Raw genomic sequence first — 12,096 nt, 5'->3', positions numbered from 1 at the left:
AGTCCAGCAACTGAGATATTAGAATATTCACTTTAGTACATTTAAGAGTTGACACAGGTTTGCTATTTGTTCTTTTAAAAATTCCTTTTTAGTGAACGAAATAATTTGTGATAAGCAGTGGTTAACAAAATTGCTGAAACCACTAAAGAAATTAGCAAATATACAGTGTAGTTCCAACTAAATTTGCAATATATATTAAATTTAACGTGTTGCTTAAAATCTATTTCTCAGAATGAATAAAAATAATTCTAGTCAACAGTATTTAATATTAATCATTAAAAATAATCACCTGAACTTTTACTGATGAATAATTTTTTAATAATAATAAAACCTAACAAAAACATCTGAGGAATTAGCTGAAAACTTGAATTTCGGTTCCACAAATTTTTGATGTTGCATTATTTATGGAATGATACGAGGTTGAATCCGACATTATGACCGAGTTTATAATATCCCTGTCACCTGAAATTCTGCTCATTTACTCATAAATCAAAAGATCTTGACCACTAGATCTTGAGCCATCACTGATGGGTTTTAATTTTTTTGAAGTCGTGAACTAATATCTGGTGAGGATTATTTTCAATCTTGTAAGCTCTGAGTTCTGCTGTGATTTTTTATGAAAGGACTGTGCCATCATATTATTTCTCAATGACAAATACTTCTTTTACAAACGATCTGAATTTAATTTTATTTTAACTCTTCTTGTTCTGCTGCGAAGAAAAAAAAACACAAACTTTTCATGTCTTGCCAATAAAAGAAATCCAGAAGAATCGCTGGACTCACAAGGCATTGAGAGACGTGAAATGCATCAGAAACTCATGTTTGTGAAAATTGCAACACCATGAAGGACTTACGCGAGTGAGCTGAAATTTTCAGGAAATGCAAAGTAGAGCATGATATGCAAATGATTAGAATTTCAGACCCGTAGCGCATGCGTATGCTGAGCAGCGCCCTCTGAACGGCGGATGGATCAGAATAAATAGACGGCTGTAGCCAAGCGAGTATGGAGTATGGTTATCTACTAGTGGTAAATGTTAGTTTAGTCATTACTTATGCCTATTCGACGAAAGAGAGTGAGATTTCAACAACTTACGGAGTTTAAACGGGGGACAATCATCGGCCTTCGTGAAGCTGGATTATCTTATCGTGCAGTAGCCGTTTGTGTGCAGCGTAACAGCAGCACAGTGATGCGTGTTTGAAAGTAGTGGATGGACGAGTGTCGGACAGCTTGGAAATCCGGGAGTGGACCCCGAAATGTCACGTCAGCTCGCGATGATAGACGCCTGTTCGGCGTTGCGCTAACGGACAGTACGGCTCCCTCTAGACAACAGCACGGTGGTCAATAGCTACAGGTGTTTCATTGTGTGCTTTATCAATTCGTAGACGTCTGCTGCTGCGTGGACTGCGAGCAAGGACTCCTTTATACAGGATCCCCCTCACGCTAAACCTTCGCCACCTGCGGCTGCAATGGGCCAACCAGCATAGGGACTGGTATGCTGATTGTCGTGTTTTCTGACGAATCTCGCTTCAATTTGTGGTACCATGATGGCCGCATTCGTGTCAGACGCTATGCCGGTGAACGGCATCTTCCGGAGAGCGTTATCGAGCGCCACAGTGGACGAACACCCTGAGTTATGGTCTGGGGTGCCATTGCATATCATGGACGATCTCAATTGCTACGAATTGTGGGTAATCTGAACAGCAACCGGTACATCAGTGAAGTTCTACAGCCCCAAGCTGTTCCCTTCCTTCAAGCCTTGCCAGGTGCTGTATTTCAACAGGACAATGCCCGCCCTCATATTGCCAGGACTGTTCAATCCTTCCTTGCATCGCGACAGGTACAACTTCTTCCTTGGCCGGCGTATTCCCCGGATATATCGCCGATTGAACATGTGTGGGATTTCGTTGGTCGGCGTCGCTCGCGTAATCCTCGTCCTGTTGCTTCTACAGACGAACTTTGGGTACGCATACAAACAGTATGGAATTCTCTTCTTCTGACAGACATTCAAAGTTTGCTTGACTCCATGCCACGTCGTGTAGCAGCACTTATTGCGGAGCGCGGTGGCTACACAAAATACTGATTTCGATCTCTTGTTATTGTTTGTTTGCTTTGAAAGTTTAATCATTTATTTGTACCACTCAACTGTGTACTAAATTTCATTCAATTATGACGGTTCCTTCATGGTGTTGCAATTTTCACAAACAGGAGTTTAGAAAAGAGAAGTTAACTTTGTATCGGCATTTACCCATCGCTAGACGAACTTTTTTACCCTCCTTGGGGGAAGTAAATTCCACACTCCCAACATTCTAGCGTATATAAACTGAGCTGAAGTCATTATCTTGTTTTTGCCTCCAGTCGGCAAGAAGCATTGTCCCAGGCCCCCATGATCTGCAAGTTCGTCACTGGCAATTCTTTTTGAATGGTAGAATCAAGATCTGACCAATACCTCAATGTTGATATTGGATCAAATTTTATATCGAGCCAGCATGAACAAAACAATTATGGTTTGAAAGATTTTTGTAATACACTAATGAAATAAAACAAGTCACGAGTCTACATTATTTGTTAGTTTTCACCATAACTTTTCAATATATCATAGTCAGCCATATAATATGAAGAAGTAATTTAAAGCTAAGCTTTGTTCCTTTCAGAATGTAGCAATTGTTAAAAATAAATCAAACTTTTGAATTCTTTTGTACTTTATTAAAAAGGATATAAAATTTATAGTTAGTGGTTTCACTAACTTTTAATGGTCTCTGCAATGTTTATATTTTATACTCAGTTGATATAGAGCCCATAAAAACTAAATTCATCATAGCAAACTTAGATTTCTTTAGTTTTTCTACATAAATTCATATTAAAAAACACCTTTTAAGGCTGCCTCGTGAATGGAACACTTTATGGAGATGGGTCAGCAATGCTATCAAGTTCTTTCTGTGAATATTGCTTCTGCATACGAGGAAAAAGAACGTGCCTTGAACCAAAATGTCAATTAGTTATTGAAGGTTGCACTCCTCATTATGATACAGAATTTTCATGCTGCCCTTCCAGATATGATTGTGGTAAATCTCCCAAAGAAATTTTATTTTTATTACTCCTTAAAAGGATGTTATGCTTTCTTCTTGGTGGAGGATTTTCATAAATTTTGAAAGGTATTTCTTCTCACATTACTTCTTTTCAAAATCTTTCCTTAAAATTATTACTTTACTTTTATTTCTTTTTCTTAATAGTAAATATTTAATCAATTTTATAGCTCAAAAAGGTTCAAACAACAACACAGCCAACGGTATAATGATGACAGATTTAAGTGAGACTACTGGTACGTGTATTTTCATGTTTCATATTTTAAATGAAATAATGTTTTACTATTTTTGCCTTTATTAATAAACAACACAGAACTCAGATAAATAACTTTTTTAAAAAACATATTTTATAATACAAACAAAAACAAACGGTTAACAAAAAGTCAAAAGAATTGTTATAACATGCTTATAAAAATGTACATCAAAGGAAGGCATATTAATTAACTTAAAAGAAAGAAAAAAAAGAATAATTTGATTTACAAATCCTTATATTAATAATAAAAGAGGAAAAAGTTTGAAAGAAGCAATGATATAATAACTTAAGCTAATATAACTAACTCCTTATAAATAACTCCTCACTAATTTTCATTAACAATTGTTAATGAAAATTAGTGAGGATTCACAATGAAGGAGAAAAATATGTCCTATTTCATACTTTTTATGAACTTTTTTCATAATACATGTTTTTCAACTAATTAGAAACAATATGATTCAATGCAAAACTATGGATTCCAGTTTGAGACATTAAATTCAAGCTATGTTCGAGTAGAACATACTTAACTAATGATTTTACTTTATAAATACATAAGATAATGCTTGTTATTTTTCTTGGACAGGAGGTCACTGTATAAGAAAAGGCGAAGTGTACTATCAAGGTGAAGTAATAGCCAGTCATAAAGCTTGTCATAACTGCTATTGCAATGACTCCACAATAATTTGTGATGAAATCCAATGCTCATCACCAATAGATGGATGCCATCCTATCATTCCTGACGGACATTGTTGCCCAGTTTCTTATCGCTGTGGTAATTTTACTTCTAGAATTATTGTTGTAAATTATGATTGCCCTTCAAAAAGCATTCCTTCATTCATGCAGTGTTAAAAAAAATTCTGTTTATCCTAAGAAACTCCAAAATAGGTACTTAATGAAATTCAAAATAATTTACCAAAAACTGTTAGTTGACGAAAATAGTATTTCTAACTTCTTGTCCAGGAAATTACTCAAAAACTGACATATTTGAAAAAACTGTGCCCTTTTTCTAAGTATATATATATAAACTGCTGTTTGTAGAAAATGCAACACCATGAAGGAATCATCAGAATCAAATGAAATTCGCAGCAAATGTCAATTATAGGATATTATGCAAATTAATAAAGTTTCAGAGCCATCGCGCGTGCGTGGCGCCCTCAGCGCCCTCTGAATTGATGCTGAAAGCGTATAAATAAAGTGCTGTAGCGGGACGTTGAAAATAGTCTATGATTATTTGTTAGTGGCAAACGTTTAGTGAGACCTGAGTATGCCTCCACGACGGAAGAATAAGAAATTCAAGCAACTTACGGAGTTTGAACGAGGGAGGATAATCGGCCTTCGAGAAGGAGGATTTTCCTATCGCGCAATAGCAGCTCGTATGCAGCGGAACAGTTCCACAGTGATGCGAGTTTGGAAGCAGTGGACCGACGAGCACCGAACAACTCGAAAAACAGGCACTGGACGACAGAAGGTGACGTCAGAGCGCGATGATCGACACCTGCTCCGCATGGCGGTGAATGATCGCACAGCTTCCTCCAGGCAGCTGGCAGCACATTGGTCTACTGCTACAGGTGTACAATTGTCGGCTTCGTCAATTCGTCGTCGTCTACTGCGCCGTGGATTGCGTGCAAGGGTGCCATTATACAGGATTCCCCTCACGGTGGATCATCGACGGCTGCGTCGGCAGTGGGCTCTTGAGCACAGAGACTGGCGAGCTGATTGGCACCAAGTTGTCTTTTCAGATGAATCACGCTTCAATTTGTGGACCCATGATGGCCGTGTTCGTGTTAGACGTTATGCCGGTCAACGCTGCCTTCCTGAGTGTATTATTGAACGACATAGTGGTCGAACACCCGGAGTTATGGTCTGGGGTGCGATTTCGTATCATGGACGATCCAATTTGATACGAATTGAGGGTAATCTCAATAGCAACAGATACGTCCGTGAAGTGCTACAGCCCGAAGTCGTTCCTTTCCTTCAAGGCATCCCTGGAGCTATCTTTCAGCAGGATAATGCACGCCCACATGTTGCGCGGACTGTTAGAGACTTCTGTTCAGCACAACGCATGCAACTTCTTCCTTGGCCTGCTTATTCGCCGGATATGTCGCCTATTGAGCACGTGTGGGATATGGTTGGTCGGCGTCTCACTCGTGATCCGCGTCCTGCAGTTTCCAAAGACGAACTTTGGTTGCGCATACAAGCGATATGGAATTCTCTTCCTCAAGCAGATATTCAACATCTGTTTGACTCCATGCCACGTCGTATAGCAACACTTATTGCAGCGCGTGGTGGCTGCACCAAATACTGATTTCGGACGCTTAATTTGTTTCTTTTGTTTTGAAAATTTCATCATTTATTTGTATCAGTACAAGTCGTTTCTGCATTAAATTTCATTTGATTCTGATGATTCTTTCATGGTGTTGCATTTTCTACAAACAGCAGTTTATATATATATATATTATGTGAGAAAATTTTGATTGAGAAAAAATACTCAAGAGCTAAAATGACGCCATTTAGCACTTACTAGGGTACTGATCTTCCATTATTCTTAACATCAAATATACGTTTTTCTATTGAATTAATCAACTTCTGGCGTGCTTCTGGGCAGGGGAAGAATACCATATTTTCTCAATAGATTCTTGGAGGTCTTCAACAGTGCTATATTGTTTACTATTTCTATATACTTGGCAGGTAAAAATGCCACAAACGTTCTCAATTGAATCTTGGTCTGGACTCAGAACAGGCCAATTTAGTATCTGAAAATTTTGTTGAGAAATCCAATTTTTTTGTCAAACATGAATTATGTATCACGGCATTGCCTTTTTGAAATATATAATCGGTTCTTCCAAAGAGATCTTGATAAGGAGGCGTATGCTTCCTCAATGTATCTTGATACTTTTTAGATGTTAGAAATCCAAATGCTCCCCAAACCGTTGGAGAATTGTTTCCTTGCTGCCTGCTAAAAAATTTATTTGGCTTTTTTAAGGTCATGTTCATATGAGTTCTAGCCATCAGAACCATCTAAGTTGCATCTTTTCTCATCACTGAAAGTACACATAACCATTTATTGCCACACGAAAGGCCAGTTCATTCTTCTCAGGTAATGATGTTGTTAAAGGCATGGCTTGTGGCAATTTTTTTTCAAAATGATATATTTGCATTCTCTATTGATTAGAAATAATCTGCCTGTCTTCATACTTTGCAGGAATTATGCCACTTAATCAACCAATCTGGCATTTACTAAGAAATTCATAAAGTGCTTAAACTTTAATAAAAAAAATCACAATATTAAATAATAAAATCAACTTTAATTACTGAATATTTCTTGATAACATTCACTTCATTTAAGTAACAATTTAAAAATTTTCCCCTTATTACATCAGATACTTTTCAATTGTTTACTATAATCAAACTTCGTTATGTGTTTAAATTTGTGAGACAGACTGTAATAGAGTCACATTATTCAGAAATTGGCCCTCATATATACATATATATATATATATATTATGAAGAACCAAAATTAATTTACACAAGAAGCTTAACTTTAAGAAACTTACTATTACTGAATTGCAAATATTTTGAAATTGTTTATTTTCTAGTATGATTTTTTCCAGATTTTGTCCAAAAATTGCAGTGCTCCTCGACTGATGTATTCTTTTTTTTTTTTTTTTTTCCAATTCCCTAACAGGTTAACCTGACTTAGTGGGACTCTGCATGTTGGATTAATTCTTCTTTCTTAAAAATTTAGACCATTGTAAAATGAATTTTTTAAACAAAATAGTTCTAGAGAAATTAAAATTTAAAGATAGATCTTAATTTTATTGAAAAACCTAGGCATATCTGAAATTTTACTGCTTGGACATTATTTGATTGGTTTATTTTAATGTTTGGATTTTGTCATTTAAAATCATATTGTTTAAGAAAATGTAAAAAAATTTCATACCTTTTAGTTCAGAAAATTTATCAATCATTATTAAAATAAATAATGTAGAAAAATAAAACGAAAAATAATAAAAATAAAACAATAAAAATAAAATATAAATAAATAATAAGAAACATTTACTTTACGTAGAAATATGTTTAGATAACTGAATTTCTTAATTGCGAGTTAAACAGAGCCGTTTTTATGTTTATAGGGGCCCTGGGCCTGTCATTATCTGGGGGCCCTTACTGAAGAAATTTAGAGAAAAAAAAATTTAATTTTGAATAATTTTTAAAAATTACTTTATTTTAAGACTAAAAACATATAAATTAATTATGAAAGCTTATATACATTATTCTTATCGAAAATTTAAGATAACAATACTTTTCGCTCTTTTTGAGAAGCGAATCTTCTATCACATCATGAAAATCAATTTCCTGTAAGACATACATTTTGCTTTGCAGCTAGAAACATTAAATTATGAAGGTGTGTAGAAAGTATGCAAGGAGCTACAAGGAAATACAGTTAAGGAATACAAGAAAATACAGCTTGATTATTAGTTTTTTTTATAATCGCCGTTAAAAAACTGACTCAAATTTGAGCTAATGTTTAACTACGTAGCCTTGAAATTTCAAAACCAATCCAGAAGACAAGGAGACTCCTGGATCAGAACCCAGAGGTATTGAATTGTTATGAAAACTTGGAGGAGTTCATGACCCCAGATTTAACATGCACCAGTCACAATTTTATGTATGGGTATTATTCGGCCGGCTGAATTCGAACTCCCATTCTCACGAACAGGAGTCCATAGCCCTACCAACCAAGCTATCGTGACCAAATTATTAGTTTATTTTATAACACTCATTGAACAGCCCACCCAATTTCGAGTTTACGACTACTAATGTTCAACTTTGTAGCCTTGTAATTTTGAATCCAATCCATCATAAAAGAGAACTCCAGGATCAAGTATTGGAAGAAATTTTTGCCTTCGTGGAGGACGTTTTGATGGAACTAACTCGCATTTGCGTTGCATAGAGAGGAAGAACACGAGTACCTCCCACGGTTAGCCTAACGGCAAAGGCACTCTAACCCATTATCCGCCTACCACTGAGGATATTTCACGTCAGCACTGTGGTCGGCAAAAGCCGGGTGTGGAATTTATATCGACCAGCCAGCACTGGTATTCGAACTCGGTGCACCTCATTTGGAGGAGAATGCTCTATCCCTTGAGTCCATCTTTATTGAGTAATAACTCTGCGGCAGGTACCAATTATCCAATTTTATTGATTGGTACCAATTTTATTGATTTGCCTGAATTTAGTCATCTTCAAAATGTAAATGGTAATTCAATCGTAATTTTTGCAGAAAAAAATGGAAATAAATCGTTTTTCTTCTCAACCTGCAATGAATGAATGCAGAAGCAACCACGAGGGTTAGCGAGCAAAATGAACAGGGAGCGGAGCCTTCTTGTTTTTTAAATAATTGTTAAATTATTAGTTTTTAACATGCATACTTAAAAAAAATAACAAAAACATTTTTCAATATTAAGAAATAATAATTACAAACTGTCATCAGCGGGAATAGAACCCACGATCTCACAGTTTTGTGTTAGATTTCATAATCATCAGCCCCAAATATACACACCTGCCTTGCGGATATTTTTTAAATTTTTTTTTTAAATTTAATAAATTAAGTCATTTGGATACTTGACATTCTTGAAAAATGCTTTCCAAATTACCATTTTTAACGTTTATAACAAGTATTTTCAGTTCATTTAGAAGTAAACCATAATGTTATATATTAATTTCCATCGGTACATCAATTTTTATAAAAATAAAAAAAATAATAAAAAAATCGAGACATCACAAACCAACATTTGAATTGTAAAAAGTATTTATATTTTCTTTTAATGTTTTTAATCTGTTTGTACAATTGGCTGGTGGCTGGGTCGCGTGCAAGCGATTTTCCTTTTTTTTTAAAGTCCCTTCGCAAATGATTATTCCCTAGCAGGCGGTAAATGGATGAAGAGGAGTGACGTAATAGTATGAGAGCCTATCAGCGATTTGCCAGAGGGCGCTGTTTTTCTCCCTCCTTTTTTCGAATCTTCGACGCAGAGCGCGTTAGTCAGTCTCTTAAAAAATTTTATATTTATAGGTTGTTTCAGAGTTTAGGATCGGAGATAAGTAACTTTTAATCAACCGAAAATTCTAATTTTCTTATTTGCTTTGTAAGGCGATTTAAATTCAACAAAGGTCGAAATTATGTTAATCTTAAAATTTTTAACTTGAAATAGATACTTAAAAAATTTAATTGCTCCGCTATTTCTAATCACGAGCGTGATAAATTTTTTTTAAACCCAGCCTAATATTTATAAATTTGTTAAATGTGTGATATGTTCATTAATATAATTTAAGCTGTTAGAACATTTGAAAATTATTTTTGAAGGTGCACCGAATTTTTGAATATATAATGTGTTTTAATTATTGTTTAACGAAGACACTATATTTGTATAAGTGCAAATGCATTGTAATCAAAAATTAAGTTTTAATACATATTTGTTTTAAACGTTAAATTAGTCTTTAATTTTGGCTATGTCTCATGCTGTTTCTTTGGATAAAGATAACTTTAGTGCACGTGCAGTCCGGTGCCATAATTCTCAAAGATCATTTAAAATCCTTCTAAATGAATAATTATTTCGTTTAATCATGTCAATTAACATAGCTTATAATTCTAGTCCAAGTTGTTGTTTAACTAATCAGATTAACATTGATAATTGATCTGGAGGCACGTAGATGGCCTGCACAAGTACGTTAGATAATAGTAATAACTGATGTTAAATGTTAGTTATTAAGGTATGAAGCTACTAATTATTTTAACATTAGAATCACAATGTAATTATTTTGATAATTCTAGTTATATTATTAAATTTTTGATTTAGACTTACACAACGCAAAATTATCGTTATTAAGAAATTATTCTAAGTGCTATACGATCGAATGAAAATCAATTATTTTTATTAAAGGATAAGGTTAATAGCTATATTCCAACATGTTTGTTAAAAAAGGAACCATAAAATTAATACAAATAAATATTTAAATTATAACATTTTTAGATGATAACGCTGACTGGTTATATTTTTTTAAATTTGTAACAGTGATTGAAATTCTAAATTATAACACTTAAGCCTAAGATTGATCAACAATTTTATTTAATTATACTAACAATGTTATTAAATTATAACAATAATTCGGCTTATCTTAATCATTTTCAGCTTATGTGTATGCACCAAAAATAAATTCAAAACTAGACTAGATATAACACAATGACTGCAAATTTAACAGTCGGATATAAAACCTTATTTAAGAATGATAATGATAAAACGATGAAAAATCTACATTCTTCTAATTAAATATTTTAAAAATAGCCTGTTTTTAGGTTATAATGTTCGTAATTACCTTAATAAACTTTAATCGTAATGTCGGGGCTCCGCCGATAGAAGGCATTTAATATATCAATGGAACACACTAAAACTTTATATCAATTAGCAATTAGTTTTAGAATTACAATTATAGAATAGTTATTTTTATTATAGAATGAAAGTTTTTAAAAGACAAATATTTGTTAACGTTTAATCAAAGAAATAATATAACCCATATTGAAATCTAACAAATTACCCATGATAAATTTTGTGACAAAAAAAAAAATTGAAGCCTGATTGATTTCCGGATTTTAGAAACACCTTCTAGTTTCACTATTCAATCAAATTGGTTTCGATGTCTTTCATTCCACCTGTCTCACTAGTGATTCAGCATATTTCGATATCATTTTTGTTTCGTTCTTACTTAATATTAATTTGTTGTTAATTTGTTTGGGACAATTATTTTTTTACTACATTTTTGCGAGAAGTTTAAAAATATAATATTGAGGGCATTAACTGAATTTTTTTTTTTGCTTCTCTTACTTATATCATCCACCCACAAGCAACTGTCTGCTCTTAATACTGCGATAATATAAAATGAGATAGCCAAACAAAACGCATGCAGTTATTTAAATTCATGTTCAGAAGTATTAATTGTTTTTTAAATTGACAATTTCAGTCATCTTTTGGGTATTTTAAACTGCAGCATATCACATGAAAGTATTAAATATATCATTTTTACAATAAAATAAAATAAAAATGAATTATGATCCTTAGGAACAGATATTAAAAAGTCTCGTGATCGAATGATGGAGCATAATTACCTTTTACACAAATAAAAAAAATTTTATACCTTTTAAACTAAAAATTTGCTTATTTTTAAATATTTTATTAATACTAAAATTGTTTAAAAGATTATATGACAACGAAGTTTTTATTTTATTCAGTCATTTATTTATATTTTTTTCATTTTTTTATTTTATTAAATTAAATGCATACGCTTAAAATAAAAACAAAGCTGTCAAAATTCCATATATAGTTTCGATTTACAATTTTAAGAAATTGTTTCGACTTTGATTTGGAAATTTAAAAGCCTTATTAAATGAAAAATTGAGAAGCCTCGTTATCTTTAAACACATAATAACAATAAAAATCAAGGAATTAAAAATAGAAACAAACATGATCACTAAGCAATAAAATCATAAGCTAACTAAATAAATTAATTTTGTGCACGAAATATAATATTACAAATTAAATATATTTCATAATTAGTGAAACATGGAAAATTTGGTCATACAGGAGTTTTAAACAATTTTTTTTCTCATGTTTAAACATTTGTTTCGCTGATGATCATTTGATTTCAATGCTCTATTAAACAAAATCATGTTGTTTCTGTCTATTGACAGTAAGTAAAATTAAAAA

At 33.1% G+C, this 12,096-nt stretch overlaps 1 protein-coding gene across 1 annotated transcript in view; it reads left to right on the top strand.

Moving 5' to 3' along the window:
• The window catches only part of LOC107449503 (uncharacterized), a 114,476-nt gene that overhangs the window by 82,888 nt on the left and 19,492 nt on the right, over positions 1-12,096 (top strand). The window contains exons 5-7 of the mRNA XM_087155848.1: positions 2,878-3,063; positions 3,255-3,320; positions 3,921-4,109. Of these exons, the coding sequence (XP_087011974.1) occupies positions 2,878-3,063; positions 3,255-3,320; positions 3,921-4,109 (441 nt within the window). The remainder of the gene's footprint in view (positions 1-2,877; positions 3,064-3,254; positions 3,321-3,920; positions 4,110-12,096) is intronic.

Source organism: Parasteatoda tepidariorum, chromosome 12 (assembly GCF_982258835.1).
Source record: "Parasteatoda tepidariorum strain Cologne lab strain chromosome 12, Ptep-v5.0, whole genome shotgun sequence".
NCBI classification, from domain to species: domain Eukaryota; kingdom Metazoa; phylum Arthropoda; class Arachnida; order Araneae; family Theridiidae; genus Parasteatoda; species Parasteatoda tepidariorum.
Note: the sequence above shows the minus strand (reverse complement) of the source record. Positions and strands in the feature narration are given on the sequence as shown.